At 53.8% G+C, this 22,204-nt stretch overlaps 1 protein-coding gene across 1 annotated transcript in view; it reads right to left on the bottom strand.

Annotated features, from left to right (window-relative positions):
- Positions 1 to 238: 238 nt before the first annotated feature.
- Positions 239 to 22,204, bottom strand: part of LOC140389042 (protein phosphatase EYA4-like) — a 34,743-nt gene continuing 12,777 nt past the window's right edge. The window contains exons 4-5 of the mRNA XM_072473203.1: positions 9,198 to 9,800; positions 239 to 324 (exon numbers count right to left, since the gene is read on the bottom strand). Coding sequence (XP_072329304.1) covers positions 239 to 324; positions 9,198 to 9,800 — 689 coding nt within the window. The remainder of the gene's footprint in view (positions 325 to 9,197; positions 9,801 to 22,204) is intronic.

Genomic DNA, 22,204 nt, shown 5'->3' with positions numbered 1-22,204 from the left:
AGGGACACGGGGCTATCGGTTGTGGCATCCACGATCACCGGAGGAACTTCCCAATGTCCTCGACAGGCTTTTAAAAATGCTGGCTGTGACTAGCTTTCAGAATGCCGGTCGTTGCGTACATGTGTGCCACCTCAGCAGTGTGCAGGCCCAGAACCCAACGAGGCAGACCGCCTCCTCCTAGTGTCAGCGTGCAGATTCTCTTTAAAAATTGATGGAGTCTTCTCTCTAGACGCAGCGGCTAAGAGTAGCTCACATGCTCTATTTTGTAGCTGCGAGCAATGCTGGCATGAGCTCCAGGGCCTCTGGTGAGCAACCCATGAAGAGCTGAAATCAGGAACAAAGCAGCATAAAGATGATATCTTGAGGTATGGGTTTATTAATTGTGCCAATGCAAATCAGGATGCAAAGCTCATTGGCGGACTTCTCCAATCTTGAGACTAAGTGTTGATGCAGGGGCAGGATTCGTGGATTTCTAACCACAGCAAAACTGGCACTGCACCTGGATCGATTCAGTGACTGTTCAGGGGCTAGCACCGGCTCCACGTGAAACAGATTTGTTTCCAATGAGAGACATTGAGGGATTCGCCATATTCGCAACTGACTTTCAGGAGGCTGACAAGCTGGAGCCGCATAGAAACACTTCTCTCCGCGCACACACACCATCCCAGCCAACAAGATGGCAGCAAGGGGAGCGGCCCCACACTTCACCGAGGCCGAGCTTGAGACCTTCCCGGACGCCGTAGATGAGACGCAGACCACCCTGTACCTCGGCCCGGAAAGGAGGCTGCTAGCTGCTGCTGTTTGCCATGCCTGGGTGCCGGACGAGCGGCTCCTCACCGCGGCAGAGTAGCTGGCCCTGGATGTGGTCGGCGGGCCCAAGGAAAGGGTAATCGTCCCCGGGGTGGAGGTCGGCCTCAGGCAAGGGAATGAGACCCCGTTTAGTTGCCGTTCACCGCGCCACATGTGTCTACCCTCACCCCCACATCACCCTCACCCCACACCACTCCCACACCACCCCCACGCCACCCCCATGCCACCCTCACACCACCCCCACCCCACACCACACCACTCCATCCTCACACTGCCCCACCCACACCCCGACCACCCTCACACCACCCTCACACCACCCTCACCAGAACACCACCCTGACCCCCACACCACCCTCACTCCACCCTCACCAGATCACCACCCCAAACCCCCACCACCCCCACACCACCCCAACAGCACCCTGACACCACGCTCACCAGAACTCCACCCCCAAATACCCACCACCCCCACACCACACCACGACTACAGCCCCACCACCCCCACTATCTCCCCGGCCGCAGTCTAATCATGCATCTGGTCTTGTTTCTTGCAGGACCCGCTGGTGATGAGGTTGGCCCTTCTGGTGTCCCCCAGCCACAGCCAGAATCAGAACCCCAGGAGCCGAGCAGCGACAACGTTACTGACACGGAGGTGACCCTTACGCTCGAAACCCAGGACACCCCAGAGCTCGAATCCGATGTTGACACTGATTTCCCATCGCAGCTATCTCCAGCACCTTCCCCCATCCCAGAGACAGCTCAGTTGGGCACTTTACTGAAGAGGCTCTTGGGACACCCTCTGGGGCGCACCACACACATGTTCCAGTACATCAGATGGAGGTAGGAACGCCCGAGGGGGCAGACGGTTGGAGGGTGGGCCAACCCCAAGGACTAACTGCCATCCAGACTGGTTTTGGGCTTCTGGAATGGACATTCCCATCGATCGCGGAAATGCAGTCCCAGAGCCAGGGACTACATGAGGGGTCGTCGGTGAGTATCTAGCACCCGCAGGTGCAGATGGAGGAGTCCAACTGCGTGAAGGAGCAGGAGATGGTGCCGGCCATGCGTTCCACCGAGACCAACATCGCACGGGTGACGTGTGCAGTGGAGGCCTTGGGGGCAAGGGTTGCGTCTATGGATCAGCATGTCCAAGACCTGGAACATTTTGTGCAGGTGATGACCGAGGCCCAGGACAGGGCTGCCCTCTCACAGGCAGCCATGTGCCAGCGCCACCTGGACATTTGCAGCGCCGCTCCTTAGCAGCAGGCCATGGCTGAGAGTGTCAGCGGCATTGCCCATGCGCTGGGCTAAGTGGCACAGACACAGAGGGAGGTGGCCTTGCCCCACAAGGTGATGTTGCGGTCACTGGCTGATGTGGCACAGACCGAGAAGGTGTTGGCACAGTCAATGCGTGAGGTGGCACAGTCCCAGATTGAGGTGATCCACTCCCTGTGCTCCATGGCCGTGAGCATGCAGACCCTGGCTGGGACAGCAGGGGGCCTCTAGGACTGGCAGCGGCAGGTGGCGGGGGAGCCTCAGGGTATAGCTCAGCTCGCACCCTGTCCCATGGAGTAGCCCGGGGGCTATCGGGCTGCCCAAGGGGGGAGGAAGAGGTGATGGTGCCCATGCTGGTGACTCCCGCAGGGGAGGTGCCAGAACACCGCAGCACCTCGGACTACCCTCCAGTCCCTGGCGCATCTGGTGGGCAGTGGGCAGAGCAGGGCGGCACCACGGCACCTGTGACACCCAAGCAGCTGCCGGTCCCGTCAAGGCCCAGTCACTCCAGAAGATGGCTGCCAACAGGGACCCAGGTCGCAGAGCGGGAATCACAGCAGGCTGCCTCCACTCCTGCTGTACTGTACGGGATCTATCTAGATGGAGCGCTAGGGCCCGTAAGGATAGAAAGTTAGGCACCAGGTAGGTTGGCACGGATGCAGGGCACAGTTTTGCGATAGGGGCTAAGGCACGAATCTGTATATATATTGTCACATTAAACACCTGTTCACAGTGTTACAACCTGTCTCTGTGCTTTGTCAGATGGGTGGGAGTGGTGGGCTGGTCTGGGCTGGTGGCAGAGGGATCGGTGGAGGGAGAATAGGCGGACGCTGAGGGTGGGCTTGGCTCGGTTCAGCCAGCGCTCACTGCTATGATGGCCCACGCCCCACCCTCCCCTCCCTGCCCTCCTGCCATCTCCATCTCTGTCATTCCAGGGATTCAATGGGACCGTGTGATGGAATGGCCAGCTCGCATGCAGAGATCAGCGAGGTGGACGGTGGAAAGTGCTACTGTGGGCAGGAGTAGACGTTGGCATATGCTGCGGAGCACCAGAGTTCAACTGTCACCATCCTCCACCCCAGGGGCAGACCCGCTATTGCTGCCAACCTCGGGCCCGCACCCCTTTGTGGGGCAGATGTACCATGGAGGAGGTTGCAGGCAGGGGGTGAGGGTTTGTGGCAGTCACCACTAACTGTATTAGATGTATATTAGATGTAGTACGGTAAGACTCCTGTACCAGAGGTACATGGGTAAAATCCTGCCTGCTGGCTCCGCCCAGTAGGTGGCGTATAAATGTGTGTGCTCGCCGGTGCTGCAGCCATTCTGGTAGCAGCTGCAGGAGGCCACACTCCTTTGCTTAATAAAGCCTCGATTATTCACTACTCTCGACTTTGTAGTAATTGATAGTGCACCAATTTATTGAGCAAAGATTTTTAAAACGATGGAACTTTGCATCCAGCCTGATCGCCTGCAGCTGAGCCCACGAGCAGCCAATGCTACGTCCGCTTTTTACCACTGGCTAGCCTGCTTCGAAAGCTACCTCCGAAAATCCGCTGAAGAACCCTTGGATGCACAGAAGCTCCAGGCCCTTTATTCACGGGTGAGCCCTGACATTTTTCCTCTCATCCGGGATGCGCCCACTTACGCTGAAGCAATGGAGCTCCTGAAAGGACATTACGTTCGGCCGGTCAACAAACTATACTTCAGGCACCTCCTGTCCAAGAGACAGCAACTCCCCGGTGAGTCCCTAGATGATTTCTGGCGTGCCCTGCACATCCTGGCGAGGAACTGTGACTGCCAGGCAGTTTCGGCAGTCCAGCATACGGAACTTTTAATCAGAGATGCTTTTGTTACAGGCATGGGGTCGGCGTACATCCACCAGCGCCTATTGGAGGGGGGTACGCTTGATCTTGCGGGAACCAGGCAGCTCGCAAACTCGTTAACAGTGGCCTCCCGTAACATCCAGTCGTACGCCCCCATCCGCACGGCACCCTCGTGGACATTGTGTGCCCCACCAGCTACCGACCCCAGCCCACCGCAAGCCTGCACCGTGCGGCAGCCAGCCAACCCCGGGGGGCCCAAATGCTACTTCTGCGGGCAGAACAAACACCGTCGGCAGCGCTGCCCGGCGCGGAGCGCAACCTGCAACGGCTGCGGAAAGAAGGGACATTTTGCTGCTGTGTGCCAGGCCCGGTCGGTCACCGCAGTTTCTAGGCTCAGCGTTCCTACATCCCCGCACGTGCAGCCCGTGGGTGCCACCATTTTCTTCTCCGCAGGCCATGTGCAGTCCATGGGCGCCGCCATCTTTAATGCCACCCGCCATGTGCGCCCCGAGGGCGCTGCCAACTTCGGCGCCATTTAGGATGGCGCCTCAGGACTCCTGCTCGTTGTGATGCTCGCCTGGCCGCTCATCGCCTACCACCACCGCTGACCAGCCCGGGGCCTCCCAGCATCAGCCGCAGCTCGCCTCGATCACCCTCGACCAGTCCCAGCCCCACAACCTCGCGACCGCAACGACAATGGGGAAACTCGATGGGCACAAGACTGCCTGCCTTTTTGACTCCGGGAGCACGGAAAGCTTCATCCTCGCACTACGGTAATGCGCTGCTCCCTCGCGGTACACCCCATTGGCCAGAAAATCTCCCTGGCCTCCAGATCCCATTCCGTGGAAATTCAGGGTTACTGCATCGCGACCCTCACAGTTCAGGGTGTAGAGTTTAGCAACTTCGGCTCTACGTCCTCCCCCACCTCTGCGCTGCCCTGTTACTCGGCCTGGTCTTCCAGTGCCACCTCCAAAGCTTAACTTTAAAATTCGGCGGACCTCACCGTATGCGGCCTCACGACCCTTAAGGTCGATCCACCTTCCTTGTTTGCAAACCTCACCCCGGATTGCAAACCGATCGCCACCGGGAGCAGACGGTACAGCGCCCAGGACAGGACCTTCATCAGGTCGGAGGACCAGCGGTTTCTGCGGGAAGGCATCATTGAGGCCAGCAACAGCCCCTGGAGAGCCCAAGTGCTAATAGTAAAGACTGGGGAGAAACACAGGATGGTCATTGACTACAGTCAGACCATCAATCGATACACGCAGCTCGATGCGTACCCCCTCCCATGCATATCTGATATGGTCAATCAGATTGCACAGTACCAGGTCTTTTCCACAGTGGACCTGAAGTCCGCCTACCACCAGCTCCCCATCCGCAAGGAGGACCGCCAATACACTGCGTTCGAAGCAAATGGCCGCCTCTGTCACTTCCTTCGGGTTCCATTCGGATTCACTAATGGGTTATTGGTCTTCCAACGTGAGATGGACCGAATGGTTGACCGGTACGGACTGAGGGCCACCTTCCCGTACCTAGACAATGTCACCATCTGCAGCCACGATCAGCAGGACCAGGACTCTAACCTTCTCAAATTTCTCCACACCGCCAAACTCCTTAAACTCACTTACAATAAGGGGAAGTGCGTGTTCCGCACCAACCGCTTAGCTATCCTTGTCCATGTTGTGGAAAATGGAGTTCTAGGGCCTGACCCCGACCGCATGCACCCCCTCATGGAACTCCACCTCCCCCACGGCCCCAAGGCCCTGAAACGATGCCTGGGGTTCTTCTCCTATTATGCCCAGTGGATCCCTAACTATGCAGACAAGGCCCGCCCACTTATTCAGTCCACAGTCTTTCCCCTGACGGCTGAGGCCTGCCAGGCCTTTAACCGCATCAAGGCAGACATCGCCAAGGCCACGATGCACGCGGTCGACGAGTCGCTCCTCTTTCAGGTCGAGAGCGATGCATCGGACGTAGCTCTGGCCGCCACCCTCAACCAGGCAGGCATTCTTTTCCCGCATCCTCCATGCCTCCGAAATTCGGCACTCCCCTGTCGAAAAGGAGGCCCAGGCCATTGTGGAAGCTGTGCGGCATTGGAGGCATTACCTGGCCGGCTGGAGATTCACTCTCCTCACTGACCAACGGTCGGTTGCCTTCATGTTCAATAATACACAGCGGACAAGATCAAAAACGTTAAGATCGTGAGGTGGAGGATTGAGCTCTCCACTTATAATTACGCGATTTTATATCGCCCCGGGAAGCTCAACGAGCCCTCCGATGCCCTATCCCGAGGTACATGTGGCAGCGCACAAGTGGCGCGACTCCGGGCACCACACGATGGTCTCTGTCACCCGGGGGTCACCTGGTTCTTCTACTTCATCAAGGCCTGCAACCTGTCCTACGCCATTAAGGAGGTCAGGACTGTCACCAGAGGCTGCCAGGTCTGCACGGAGTGCAAACCACACTTCTACCGGCCAGATCGAGCGCACCTAGTGAAGGCCTTCTGCCCCTTTGAGCGCCTCAGCATGGACTTCAAAGGGTGTGGTAAACCACTGTTGCACCTCTGTTAGGTGATGTATGGAAGGACCTGTACTACAGGTTTGTTAGTAGTCCCTGCCTGCTGGCTCCGCCCAGTAGGTGGAGTATAAATATGTGTGTCCTCCATGCCAGCTGCTGTGGGAGGCCACACATCTTAGAGCAATAACTCAAGTCTTTGTGCAATTGATCGTGCATCAATTTATTGCTCTAAGATTTTCAAGAGATGGATCTCCGCATCAAACCAGATCGCCTGCTGCTGGATCCGCATTCAAGCGACGCCAAAAAGGACTTTCAACACTGGCTAGCTTGCTTCGAGGCGTACATCAACTCGGCGTCCACCCCTGTCTCGGAGGCTCAGAAGATACAGATCCTGTAGTCAAGGTTGAGCTCCAGCGTCTTTCCGCTAATCCAGGACGTGCCAAACTACGCCGACGCCATGATGCTTCTCAAGGAGAATTACGCTCAGAAGACGAACATGCTCTTCGCCAGGCACGTACTTGCCATTCGCTTTCAACTCTCTGGTGAGTCCATAGAAGACATCTGGCGGGCCCTAATTCCACTCGTCCGGGACTGTGACTGTCAGGCCATTACGGCCACTGAACATTCAAACTTCCTTATGCGGGACTCGTTCGTAACGGGGATTGGGTCGGACCTCATACGCCAGCGACTGTTAGAGGGGGCCACGCTCGACCGAGCAGAGACAAAGAAACTACGCTCTCCATGACGGTCACCTCGCGCAACGTTCAGGCCTACACCCCCCAGCCGCGCGGCCCACCCCTCCTACGCATCGTGGACCCCACAGATGGCTGCCCCAGCGGGGGCCTTACCCAGCCAATACGCCTACGCCATGCGCCAGCCAGCGAACCCCCGGGGTCCCCGATATTATTTCTGCGGCCAGCAGAAACACTCCCACCAATGCTGCCCGGCCCGCGCTGCCCTTTGTAAGGCTTGCGGCAAGAAGGGGCACTTCACCGCGGTGTGCCAGGCCTGTGCAGTCACCGCTATTGTCCCCACCCCCCTCGTTTATGGACAATGGGCGCCACCATCTTCTCTTCCTCAGACCAAGCACGGCCAGTGGACGCCGCCATCTTCCCCCCCCGAGCAACATGTGCGGCCCATGGGCACCGACATTTTGTCCTCCTCGAGATCTTCAGGCACCGCCATCTTGTCACGCCCACAGCACATGGGCACCGCCAGCGTTCCAGGACCAGGGCCCCCCGTCATCCTACACCTCGACGACCGACGACGACTCGCCTCAGTGACCATCGACTAGTCTCGTCCGCACAACCTGGCCACCGCTTCGACCAGCGTGAAAGTCAATGGACACGTGACCTCTTGCCTGCTGGACTCTGGGAGCACCGAGAGCTTCATCCACCCGGATACGGTAAGGTGCTGCTCCCTCGCTGTACACCCCGCCAATCAAACAATCTCCCTGGCCTCCGGATCCCATTCCGTGGTGATCCGGGGGTAATGTACGGTCACACTCACGGTACAGGGCGTAGAATTCAACGGCTTCTGCCTTTACGTCCTCCCTAAACTCTGCGCTGCCCTACTGCTAGGCCTGGATTTCCAGTGCAACCTCCTGAGCCTAACCCTGAAATTCGGCGGGTCCCTACCGCCCCTCACTGTGTGCGGTCTCGCGACCCTAAAGGTCGCTCCGCCTTCCCTCTTCGCAAATCTAACCTCAGATTGCAAACCCGTCGCCACCAGGAGCAGACGGTACAGCACCCAGAACAGGACCTTCATCAGATCCGAGGTCAAGCGGCTGCTTCGGGAAGGCATTATTGAGGCCAGCAACAGCCCCTGGAGAGCCCAAGTGGTAGTAGTTAAAACAGGGGAGAAACACAGAATGGTTGTTGTGGACTACAGCCAGACCATCAACCGGTACACGCAACTCGATGTACCCTCTCCCACGCATAGCTGATGTCTTGTTATGCTCTAGGCGTAGCATAAGCGGCTTCCTTGTGGTGCACTTGACAAAGGAAGGTTCAGACATGGAGATGACTTCAACACATTTATTAAACTACTTACACTTCTCCTACTTGGGTTCGCCACTACTGTTAATCCTTCTATAGCTACTCAGACTGACTAACCAGTCTGCTGCAATCCACGTGGTGGGTGTAATATTGAATCAACCCTGTGTCTCTACTCACTGACTGTCTCCACTGGAAAGAGGAAGATCATGTGTGTTGTGTCCTTTATATATGGGTTGGTGTAATGCCCTCCTGTGGTGGTGTCACCTCTGTGTGTATCGTGAATGCCCATTGATCGTGTCCTATCTAACTGTTCTATTGGTTGAGTGTCTGTGTGTCATGTCTCTGGTGCTCCCTCTAGTGTCTAGTTAGTCTACATGTTTTTACATTAACCCCTTGTGTCTTTACAGTGATGCATATCACCACATCCCCCCTTTTTTACATGTTACATATTTCTGTACACTTAAAGAAAATTGAACAAAAAACAGGTAGATATGTTATGGTATGTACAAGTCATGAGAGCAGTGATTAAACAATAAGTCCAGATCAAATGTGCGAGTCCAAAACCCTTCAATCATCATGGTCAAATGTCTCTCTTGGTGGGGTGGTGAGTTTGATGGTGGCATGTCCTTGTGAATGCTATCGGTGTCCCTGTGTATCAGGAACCAAGATGTGGTCAAATCACTTCGCTGTCTGATTTGGAGTCTTTTTTTTTCGATGTTTGTGATGGTGATGTTGGACGGCATCTTGTAGTTGATAAGTCGTTGACGTTGAAGAGGTACCATCAACAGTATCATTCGAGGTCATGGATGTGCCATATGTGGTAGTTGGATAATACTGTGTATACTGGTTTTGACCAAATGCTGTGTAGGAAGGGTAATCCTCATGAGAACTGTTGAAGCTTGTCGAATTGGAAACAGAATTGCTGCTCGCATAAATACCGGGTGATGGTGTGAAACTAGAACCTTGCATCTGATAGGAATATGCCATTTGGCCAGGCTGGGCTCTGGCAAATCCTGGGCTGTTACTAAGGCATCCAGTCTGCAGTGCAGATTGCGCTTGCGGTAGTCCTCCTTCGATCTTGATTCCATAAGTGGGCGATCCGTAGTGCTGGCCTGTTTGAGAATATGCTACATAGACTGCTGGCTGCTGCATGCCTGAATACTGGGTTTGTCCCACATAAGCTGTCATTGACTGCACTGCTGGTGTGGAAAGAATGTGTGGGTATGGCTTGGAATAATATAGCTGTGGTGGATATTGGCGTATTCCTCTTGGACTGTAGCCACTACTTGTTATTACAGACCCAGTGTAATTGTCAAGTGATCTATCTCCTGTTGTCGTCGTCACCCTGAGTGTGCCGTCACTGAGTTTGCAGCACTCCCTGTCTGGAGTAAAGTCCGGCTTACGTGAATCTGAGTTGGCGTTTGGTTGCTCTCTACCTGGAGTCTGGTCTGTTTCACCTGCGTCAGTGTTGGTTTGTTAGTGCTCCCCGTTCGGAGTCTTAGCAGGTTCACTGGAGTCAGCTGAGATTTCTTGAAGCTCCACGTCTGGAGTCGGAACATGCAGGAATGCATTGACTTGTGGAGAGGTTCGAGCGAATGAGTTTGGAAGTAATGTGGTGTCACCGGAGTCACCAGTGGTCTCACAGTGATCGTCGAGTGCCTCTGTTTGAGGTCTGTCACATTGCACATCTTGCATGGGAAGTGGGATGCTGTTGTCACTCATCTCATGTTCAGTGGATAGAGCCTCTGTAGCTTCTTGTTGTTCACTTGGGCTGGGTATACTGTCAGAGACTTCTCCTTGTGGCTCAGACAATGTGGGTGGACCGTCATAGTCGCTGTGTTGTTCATTTGGGCTTGGACTGTCATCGTCGCTTTGTTCTTCACTGGAGCATGATAGACCGTCATGGTTGTCCTGCTGTGCACTAGAGCGTGTTAGACTGTTATAGTCTTCTTGCTGTTTACTTGAGCGTGGCAGACTTGCATCGTCTGCTGCTAGTTGGTCAGAGGATGTTGCTGGACCCTCATGGTATTGTTCCTGCAAGGACTGCGCTTTGGAGTCTTGCGTTTCTTCAGTCATGGAGTCTGTCCACGAGCTCGCTGTGGAGGCTTGTGTCACTGGAGTCACTTCTTGATCGTGCAAGGACTGCGCTCTGGAATCTTGCGTTTCTTCAATCATGGAGTCTGTCCACGAGCTCACTGTGGAGGCTTGTGGCACTGGAGTCACTTCTTGTTCATGCAAGGACTACGGTGTGGAGTCTTGCATGTCTTCTATCGTGGAGTCGGGAACCCTTAGCGGTGCGTGGACCACGCTCTGTGTGGAGGCTGGGACCCTTTGCGGCGCGTGGACCAGTCTCTGTGTGGCAGCAGGCCGCTCTCTGTGGGCTTCTACCGCTCTTTGTCTCTTGTTGTCAGGCCGCAGCATAATACGGCACTCACGAGTCAGGATGTCGTATATGCTGGGCTGAAGATCCTCAAATCCGAAGAACGAATCCGCGTCTGCATCGGATTCAGTCTGGGGGTCACCATTTCTAATGAAAAATCCTTTGTCCGAGTCGTAGTCCTCTAGGACCATATCATCACTGTTTGTGTCAGAGCTGGCATGGGGCTCGCGATGTCCAGAGAAAAAAAATAAAGGTCGGTGTCGTAGTATTCAAGGTCTGTGTGATCGCTTTGGGTGGTGCTAACTGTTTGTTGCAGGGTTTTGCGGAGGTTACTTTCAGTTCCTGGTTGAATTTGAGACATTGTGCTGTCATTCCAGGTGAAAGAAACTTGTTTTACGGCTTTAAGAGATTTTTTTCGTGATTTGGGACATTTCCCCTTTAAATGGGTGTGGTCGGGGGCCTCTGACATCATGGCGCATGTGACGTCAGACGTAGGAAGCGTTTGCGCACGCGCATATCGCTGATCCTGTACTGGGGCCGTTTTTGCAATTGCGCATGCGCGGTTTCTCGCGCATGCGCACACGGATTTCCACGTCTGTGCGCTTCTCGCGCAACTGCGAGCGGCCATCATTTACAAAGATGGCTGCCGATCAAAATTGTTATCTGCACCGGGATTTCAGCCTCGTGGTGAGTACTGGCACTTCTCTTACCCTTTTCAGCTGGTTGGAGTGTGTTTTCCTCACAGTATTTACTGAATTTGTCCAGGACTGCCTGGAAGTCGCTTCTGTTTTGCCCTTTGGAGAACTTGAATTTTTTTCAAGATTTCTTCTGCTCTGGCACCGGCGATGGTGAGCAGAAGCTCTGTCTTTTCAGAATCGGCCACGTCTTGTAGGTCGGCTGCTATCAGGAAGATTTCAAACCTTTGCTGGAATGCCCGCCAGTTTTCGCGGAGATCGCCGTGGCACTGGAGCCACTGCGGAACCGGGATCTCAAACATCTTGCCTGGGTATTGTTGCTGGTTGTCACTGTACGCTGAGTTTTAGCTATGTGAATTGAAACAGTTCACTCTAGCAACATGTCTTGTTATGCTCTAGGCGTAGCATAAGCGGCTTCCTTGTGGTGCACTTGACAAAGGAAGGTTCAGACGTGGAGATAACTTCAACACGTTTATTAAACTATTTACACTTCTCCTACTCAGGTTCGCCACTACTGTTAATCCTTCTATAGCTACCCAGACTGACTAACTAGCTGCTGCAATCCACGTGGTGGGTGTAATATTGAATCAACCCTGTGTCTGTACTCACTGACTGTCTCCATTGGAAAGAGGAAGATCATGTGTGTTGTGTCCTTTATATATGGGTTGGTGTAATGCCCTCCTGTGGTGGTGTCACCTCTGTGAATGCCCATTGGCCGTGTCCTATTTAACTGTTCTATTGATTGAGTGTCTGTGTGTCATGTCTCAGGTGCTCCCTCTAGTGTCTAGCTAGTCTACATGTATTTACATTAACCCCTTGTGTCTTCGCAGTGCTGCATATCACCACAGCAGATATGGTCAATCAGATTGCACAGTACCGGGTCTTCTCAACTGTAGACCTCAAATCCGCCTACCACCAGCTCCCCATTCGTAAATTGGACCATCCATACACTGCCTTCGAGGCAGACGGCCGCCTCTATCACTTCCTCAGGGTTCCCTTCAGCGTCACCAACAGGGTCTCGGTCTTCCAAAGGGAGATGGACCGAATGGTCGACCGGTACTGTTTGCGGGCCACCTTTCCGTACCTAGACACCGTCACCATATGCGGCCATGATCAGCAGGACCACGATGCCAACCTTGCCAAATTTCTCCACACCGCCACTCTCCTAAACCTCACCTACAACAAGGAGAAGTGCGTGTTTAGCACAAACCGCTTAGCCATCCTCGGCTATGTGGTCCAGAACGGAGTTCCCATTGAGCCCCCTCTTGGAGCTCCCCCTCCCCCACTGCCCCAAGGCACTCAAACAGTGCCTGGGGTTCTTTTCGTACTACGCTCAATAGGTCCCAAACTATGCGGGCAAGGCCCGCCCACTCATACAGTCAACCCATTTTCCCCTGACGGCCGAGGCACAACAGGCCTTCGCCCGTATCAGAGCCGATATCGCCAAGGCTGGGATACACGCAGTAGACGAGACGCTGCCATTTCAAGTAGAGAGCGACGCATCAGACGTCGCCCTAGCCGCCACCCTCAATCAGGCAGGCAGACCCGTGGCATTCTTCTCCCGCACCCTTCATGCCTCAGAAATTCGGCACTGAGCCGTCGAGAAAGAGGCCCAAGCTATCGTTGAAGCTGTGCGGCATTGGAGGCATTACCTGGCCGGCAGGAGATTCACTCTCCTCACTGACCAATGGTCGGTAGTCTTCATGTTCAATAACACACAGCGGGGCAAGATCAAGAATGATAAAATCTTGCAGTGGAGAATCGAGCTCTCCACCTACAATTACGAGATTTTGTATCGCCCCGGTAAGCTCAACGAGCCCCCAGACGCACTATCCCGAGGTACATGTGCCAGCGCACAAGTAGACCGCCTCCGGACCCTGCACGACAGCCTTTGTCACCCGGGTGTCACACGGTTGTACCATTTCATAAAGGCCCGCAATCTGCCCTACTCAGTCGATGAAGTACGGACAATCACCAGGGACTGCCAGGTCTGTGCGGAGTGTAAGCTGCACTTCTACCGGCCGGACTGTGCGCGCCTGGTGAAGGCCCCCTGCCCCTTTGAACGCCTCAGCGTGGATATCAAAGGGCACCTCCCCTCCACCGACCGTAACACGTATTTTCTCAGTGTGGTCGATGAGTACTCTAGATTCCCCTTCGCCATCCCATGCTCCAATATGGCATCTGCCACCGTCATCAAAGCCCTCAGCACAATCTTTGCTCTGTTCAGTTTCCCCGCCTACATCCACAGTGACAAGGGATCCTCCTTTATGAGTGATGAGCTGCGTCAGTTCCTGTTCAGCAGGGGTATAGCCTCCAGCAGAACGACAAGCTACAACCCCCGGGGAAACGGACAGGTAGAGAGGGAGAACGGGACGGTATGGAGGGCCGTCCAACTGGCCCTATTGTCCAGGACCCGTCCTGCTCTGTAGGCATGTCCGACTCCACAAGGCGTACCCGTTGGTGGAAAGAGTGCAATTGCTCCATGCAAACCCCCAGTATGCCTACCCCGACGGCCGCCAGGATACTGTCTCCCTCAGGGACCTGGCACCAGCAGGTTCCACACACACACACACCCCCGGCCCGTCGCCAATCTATCCTCCCCCGGCGCTCCCAGCAGCAACCTCCCCGGGACCATCCGTCCTTCCCCTGTCCACGCCCGAGGATGAAGAGGATTTTGGCACACTCCCGGAGGCACCGGACATCGGACCAGCATCGGCATCTCCGCCACCTCCCAGCGGCACATCAAGGTCCCGGACCGATTAAACCTCTAACTGGTCCACTGGACTTCACAAAAGACATTTTTTTTCTCGCTCTGTCAAGGATTGTAAATGTAAATGTAAAAAGAAAACCATTTGTTGTACATAGTTCTCCACCAACCCCGCCGGACTCAATTTTAAAAGGGGGTGAATGTGGTAAACCACTGTTGCACCTCTATTAGGTGATGTATGGTAGGACCTGTACTACAGGTTCGTTAATAGCCCCTGCCTGCTGGCTCCGCCCAGTAGGTGGAGTATAAATATGTGTGTCCACCATGCTGCAGCCATTTCGCCAGCTGCTGTGGGAGGCCATACATCTTAGAGCAATAAAGCCTCAGTTGTACCCAACTCTTTGTGCAATTGAGCATGCATCAAAGGGCCCCTCCCCTCCACCGACCGAAACACATACTTTCTGAATGTGGTCGACGAGTACTCCTGGTTTCCCTTCGCCATCCCATGCCCCGATATGACTTCTGCCAGGGTCATTAAAGCACTCCACAGCATCTTCGCCCTGTTCGGTTTCCCTGCTTACGTCCACAGCGATTGGGGATCCTCCTTTATGAGCGTTGAGCTGCGTCAGTTCCTGCTCAGCAAGGGCATTGCCTCGAGCAGGACGACCAGCTACAACCCCCGGGGAAACGGACAGGTGGAGAGGGAGAACAGGACGGTCTGGAAGGCCGTCCTGCTGGCCCTACAGTCTAAGAATCTCCCGGTCACCCACTGGCAGGATGTCCTCCCCGACGCGCTCCACTCCATCTGATCGCTCCTCTGCACTGCAACTAACGAAACCCCCATGAACGTCTCTTTGCATTCCCCAGGACGCCCATCTCCGAGGTCTCGCTCCCAAGATGGCTGACCCATCCTCCTTCGCAAACACGTGTGAACCCATAAGTCGGACCCTTTGGTCGAAGGAGCCCAACTACTGCATGCGAACCCGCAGTACGCCTCCGTGGTGCACCCCGATGGGCGCCAGGACACAGTCTCCCTCCGGGACCTGGCACCCGATGGATCCCCATCCACGGCCCACCACACGACACCCCCCCCCCTCCGGTTGCCCCTGCGCCACTCACCCTCCCCCCAGCGCACCTCACCGCAGCCCCCGCCCCAGGAGGATCCATCCTCCCACTGGTTCCACTCGGGGGCGATGAAGACGAGGACAACAGGCTCCCGGAGTCACCCGTGACCAAGTCGGTGCCCGCATCAACACCAGGACCGAGGCAATCACAGCGGAGGATTAAGGCCCCCGACAGACTGAACTTGTCAATTTTTCCACCACCCCCGCTGGACTCTTTTTTTAACAGGGGGTGAATGTGGTAGTCACCGCTAACTGTATTAGATGTATATTAGATGTAGTATGGTAAGACTCCTGTACCAGAGGTACATGGGTAAATCCCTGCCTGCTGGCTCCGCCCAGTAGGCGGCGTATAAATGTGTGCGCTCATCGGTGCTGCTCCCATTCTGGGAGCAGCTACAGGAGGCACAACATCTTTGCTCAATAAAGCCTCGATTATTCACTACTCTCGTCTTTGTAGTAATTGATAGTGCATCAGGGGTCGAGCAGTAGGGGGTGGGTGGGGGTGGGATGCGGTGTCGATGCCACTAGCCAGTCCCACCCCCCTAGTTGGTGAACCTGGAGGCGATCAGAACGGCCCTTGTGTGTTGGCCCTGGTGCACACATTGTGCGGCCTCCTGCGCCTGTCCGGGCCCCTTATCTTGCCCATCCTCGCCCTCCCCCGCATCCTCCTCGTCGGAAGATTGACGTTCATCTTCCTCCTCCAGCACTTCGCCCTTCTGCTGCGTGATGTTGGGGAGAACGCAGCAGGCCACCACAATGTGGGCAGCCCTCTCAGGATCATACTGGAGGGCCCCTCCAGAGCAATCCAGGCACCTGAACTGCATCTTCAGGATACCAAAGCCCCGCTCAATCACGCCCCTGGTCGCTGGGTGGGCATCGTCGTTAAAGATTTCCGTGACGGTCTGTGGCCTCTGGATAGGTGTCATCAGCCTCAACTGCATTGGATAACCCAGGAGACAACCCCTCAGTCGGGGGGGCTGCCTCAAAGAGGCCGGGAATCATTGAATGTGCCAGGATGAAGCATCGTGCACATTGCCCGGGTATCGGGCACAGACGTGCATGATGCGCATGTAATGGTCACATATCAGCTGCACGTTCATCGAGTGGAACCCTTCTGATTTGTGTAGAGTGGCCTGCCGTCTGCAGGTGATTGGAGGGTGACATGCATCCCATTGATCACCCCGTGGATCCAGGGCATGTCGACAATGGCGGCGAACCCTGCTGCCCGGGCATCCAGGTGGGAGTCCCTGCCAGGGCCGGCGGCGGGTTGGGTGGGGGGGGGGGGGGGCCAGGGGAACGGGCCTTGGGGCCGTGGTCCAGCCCACGGGACTGGGGCAGTGCCCAGGCACGGGCCCCAATTGCTGCTGCCTGCGAGGCAGCCATTTTGCTGCGCACCCCACTGACCACCTGCCTTGGCCCCTAGTTCAACAGAGTGCCATCGGCCATATGACCATCTGGTCCACAATGAGATAGATGTGTTGTGCTGTATGGGCATATAGGGCTTCTGTGACAGCGCAGATATACCTGTGCACCGAGCTCTGTGAGGTCCCGGACAGGTCCCCACTCGGTGCCAGGAAGGACCCCATGGTGTAAATGTTCAGGATTACCGCCATCTTGATGGCCACTGGGGGCGGGTGTCCTCCCCCAATCCTCAAGCTGTGCCAAGTGTGCGATGGCCTGGCAGATATGCTGCACTGTCTTCCTGCTCAGCCGGAGTCTTCAACAGCGTGCCCAGTCCGGCAGGTCCACGAATGACAGGCACTGCCGGTACACACAAGGCATCCTTTGCATCTCCACCTCGGTCTGTTGGGCGGCCGGCTCTCCATCCTCACCTGCTGCCTCCTGTTCTGCTGCTGCACACTCTGCTGCTGCAGCCTCCTTCTCCTCAAGCAGCTCCAGCTCGTAGAGCCACAGGGCATTCCCCAGGCTGCGGCGACTAGGAGGAAGGCCAGCTAATTGTATTCCTATATCCATTGTCTGCAGGGGGTGAAAGGCTGACATGTTAGCATGGTACGTACGCCCCCCATGCCCAACCAGGTCCAAAGGGCTACACAGTGGCCCTGGTTGGCACTGTGGACTCTGCCTCCGCATGTCCCGATCCCCCCCTCCTCTCCGCACGCGGTGCCTGCCACCATGGGGGCCTCTGGCCCTGGCGCCCATCTCTGGTGCCAGGGGTACCGACAGTGCTGCCCTTGCCAGCGGCACACTCCGTGGCCCCTGTCCGGCTCCCCCCCGTAGGGGCTATTGTTGGCATTCCCTGGATGGGCTGTGATGCCTCGCCAGTGGGTGCTGGCCGGTTGTGGGGGTGGGTGGTATGGCGGCGTGTGGGGTGCTGGGATAGAGATTGGGTGCTGGGGTACAGTGGTGCAGGGGTGCTGGGGTGGGCCACCCATATGGCCGGTGGCACTCTGCTGAACTAGGGGCCAAGGTGGGTAGTCTGTGGGGTGCGCAGCAGGTTGGCTGCCTCGCAGGCCGCAGCAATGGTAGTCCGTGCCTGGGCACGGCCCCAAGGCCTGTACTCCATCTCCCCCATCCCCCCGCCACCAGCTCTGGCAGAGACTCCCACCCCAGCCAGCCCTGCCAGTGTCAGGACCGGCAGCACACGGTCACGTCTCTACGTGTCCTACTCCTCACTCTCCCTCATCAGCCACGGCACCAGTTTCATGATTTTTAAAAACACAAGTGAACCACGCCATCGGGAATTCGCCCCAGTGGAGGCGGAGGGTCGTGGAGAATATCGGGTCAGGCCCGCTAATAATATGCCAAGGGTGTTTACTGTACCTGCGGAGTGCAGCGCATTGATGTCACATGTCGCGGCACCGGATAATTGTGATTTGGCGTGAAACAGACGCCCACCAAGATTTCTCCGCCCAATCGCGTTTCCCAATTCAGGCTTCAGCCGACGGAGAATCCCACCCGTGTGTTTTATATGCAGGGAAGCACTGGAAAGGAAAGATTAAAACCCTCAAACTTTAAAAGCGAGTTCGAGGACAAACCTCTTGATTATTTTTCAACAGATGCAGTGAGAATTTAAATCATCAGCTGAAGTTCTTAGCAGAAATGTAACATTGATGACAAAGCAAGTGAGATCGTAAGGACCAAGCACGCTCACCTGTCACATTAAAGGTAAGAAAAAATGGTGGGTCCCGATGTTCTGCTGGCATGGGTCACAAAGGTCAGCCACCATGGGTCGCAAAGGTCGGCCACAATGGGTCGCAAAGGTAGGCCACAATGGGTCGCAAAGGATGGCCCGTTCGTAAAGATGGATTCCGAGCAAAAAAGTTTGAAAAACTCTATCCTAAACCCAACCATTTTTAGTTGTTTCATCAATAACCTTCCTCCCTTCATAAGGTCAGAAGAGAGAATGTTCACTGATGATTGCACAAAGTTCAGCACCAAGACCTGCACAATACCCAGGCTTGGGCTGACAAGTGACAAGTAACATTCCCACCACAAAAGTGTCAGGCATTGACCATTTCCGACAAGGCAGAAGCTAACCATCACACCCTTGACATTTAATGGCATTACGATCTCTGTCAACATCCTGGGGGTTACCATTGACCAGAATCAGAACTAGACTAGCCATATAAATACTGTGGCTACAATAGTAGGTCAAAGGCTTGGAAACCTGTACCGAGTAACTCAGCTCCTGACTTCCCAAAGCCTGTCCACAACTTATAAGCTACAATGTGGAGATGTCGGCGTTGGACTGGGGTGAGCACAGTAAGAAGTCTTACAACCACCAGGTCAAAGTCCAACTGGTTTGTTTCAATTCACTAGCTTTCAGAGCGAAGCTTTCACCTGATGAATGAGCTGTGCTCCGAAAGCTAGTGATTCGAAACAAACCTGTTGGACTTTAACCTGGTGTTATAAGACTTCTTACTATAAGCTACATATCAGGAGGGTGATGGAATATTCTCCGCTTGCCTGGATGAATGCAGTCTAACAACACTCAAGAAGCTCAACACATTGAAGAAATGTTAGACCACTTGATTGGCATCACATCCATAAACGTTCACTCCCTTGACCACCGATGAACAGAGGAAGCCGTGTTTACCATCCACAAGATATACTGCAGAAACTCACTAAGCTCCTTAGGCAGCACCTTCCAAACACATGACCACTGCCATCTAGAAGGACAATGGCAACAGATATCTGGGAATCCCACCACCTGGAGCTTCCTCTCTAATTAATCACTGTCCTGAGTTGGAAATATATTGCTGTTCCTTAACTGTCGATGAAACAATATCCTGGAATGCCCTACCTAACAGCACTGTCAGTGTACAAATACAGCAGGGACTGCAATGGTTCAAGAAATCACCTTCTGAAGGGCAATTAGCGGTGGGCAATAAATGCTCGATTAGCCAGCAACGTGTACATTCCATAAATTAATAAATAAAACTTCATTTTCACTCTCACATTGATTTACTCACACATTTCCTGTTTATCTATCCCAATTTAATTACCTTATATATTTTCGTGTTCAGAACCACAGAATCACAGAAATAAATACAGTGCAGAAAAGACCCTTTGGCCCAGTGAGTCTGCACTGCCGCATGAAAGGCACCTGATCTGCCAATCCTAATCCCATTTGCCAGCACTTGGCCCATAGCCTCGAATGTTAAGACGTGCCAAGTGCTCATCCAGGTACCTTTTTAAAGGATGTGAGGTAACCCGCCCCCACAAATTAGTTTAAACTCCTCCCAATAGCACAAACAAACCCGCCAGCAAGGATGTTAGTCCCGCTCTGGTTCAGATGTAGACCGTCCCGCTTGTACAGACCCCACCTATCATGTTCTTGTGCACTGGCCGATAGGAATGATGCACTACACAACATCTAGTTCTTGACTAGTTAAAATAATTTATTATAAAACAAATGCATGGTAACGATAACTGGAATAAATATATTATAAACTATTAACACTAACTAATGATTCTTGAGCTACTGCAAAATACATCTATCCACCAAAACTACTTACTCCCAACTCCCCGAGGCATAGAGTCACATAGTAGGTTTACACTGCCACCTGCTGCTCAGAGGTTGTGTACATTATTATATACAAGATTGCTTGTGCATATCATCACACCATCTTCCCCAGAAATGGTCCCGGTGATCCAGGAATCTAAAACCCTCCCTCCTGAACCAACGATTAAGCCACTCATTCATCTGTGCTATTCTCCTATTTCTATAATTGCTAGCGTGTGGTACTGGGAGTAATCCAAAGATAGCAATCCGAAAGGTCCTGCTTCTTAGTCTACAGCCTAGCTCCCTGAATTCCTGATGCAAGACATCACCCCTCTTTCTACCTATGTCATTGGCACCATTATGTACCATGACCTTCGCCTTATCACCCTCCTCCTTCAGGATGTGGACCCTGGCACCAGGGAGGCAACACACCATCCTGGAATCTTTTTCACGACCACAGAAGCACCTATCTGTGCCACTGACTATGGAGTCCCCTATGACTGTTGCTCTTCTGCACCTTGACCCTCCCTGCTGAAAAGTAGAGGCAGCCCGTGGTGCCACTGCTCTGGCCGCTGCTGTTGTTTTCCCCCGATAGGTCATCCCCCAACAGTATCCAAAATGGTATACCTGTTAGAGAGGGGGACAGCCATGGGGGATTCCTGCACTGGTTGCCTGCCGTTTCTAGTGGTCACCCATGTGTCTGCCTGCACCTTGGGTGTGGCCAAGTCTCTATAATTCCTATCTATGATCCTTTCCGCCATCTGCATGCTCTTAAATGCACCTAACTGCTGCTCTAATCAAACCATGTTCCCTTTACATGCAGTGTCTGAAGCACATTTCTGACTGTCACTCTACTGTCAACCATTTTGTTTGGTTTCGAAAGGATCCTGTCCCAGCCTGTTTCAGTTGGAGTTTGTCCCAACAATGCACTTCATAGAACATAGAACGATACAGCGCAGTACAGGCCCCTCGGCCCACGACACTTCCTTCCTATCCCATTAATGGAGCTGATGTTCCATGAAATTGATCCTTTCTTTCCACACCATTCCTTCAGCTATGTTCTCCTTAATCTTTTTATTGCTATGTTATTTGCAAATGGCTCAGGTAATAATCCAGAGAATATCACCCTGACAGTTCTGTTATTTCATTTAGCTCCTGGTATTCTCTGAACAGGACCTCTTGCCTCCTCTTTCCTGTGATGTTGGTCCCAACGTGGAACCCAACCACTGGATCCATCCCCAATATCACTTCAAGTTGGTTCAAGATGTCCTTCATCCTAGCACTAAGAAGACAACATACTAGGAAGTCTCTTACTTCTGCTTTCAAATATGCTACCTAAATTATTGAATCATCTAAAGCTACCACATTGCCATTCCAGTTATTCTTACTTTGAACAGCCTCCTGTCTAAAGATGCAAATATCAAGGTGTTGATGGTCCTTTCAGCAGTCTTAGCAAGTACATTGTACCTGCTAGATAAGATCAATTCCTCTGGATGCTCATTTTCCATCATACTGTGTTCCCCATACTCTGGACCTTATCAGTTATGTCAACATTGCATTGATCCTGTACCTCTCTAGAAGATATGAACGAGGTTTGTAGCAAACTATTCACATAATCCTCCCTCTCTTATGTGTGGTGGAACATCTTCCACTTGCACTCCTACTCGATGACTCTGAGATGGAGAAATTCGAGATGGGAGATACCGACTGCAGGCATGTTTGCTTGATGCAGTCTCACTGTCCACAAAAGCCATATACTGCAGCCTATAGGAATAACCCTGCCCAACATATCTCACTCCATATTTAGCTATAGATAATTACTTTTTACTCTGATTTAATTTCATTTTTTACACACAAACTTGCTTTAATGGGGACATGGGAGTGTCAAGTTTCCCTCAGGCACCCCGATTGCTG

Source organism: Scyliorhinus torazame, chromosome 14, assembly GCF_047496885.1.
Source record: "Scyliorhinus torazame isolate Kashiwa2021f chromosome 14, sScyTor2.1, whole genome shotgun sequence".
NCBI classification, from domain to species: Eukaryota; Metazoa; Chordata; class Chondrichthyes; order Carcharhiniformes; family Scyliorhinidae; genus Scyliorhinus; species Scyliorhinus torazame.
This window is presented reverse-complemented; position numbering and strand designations above follow the sequence as displayed.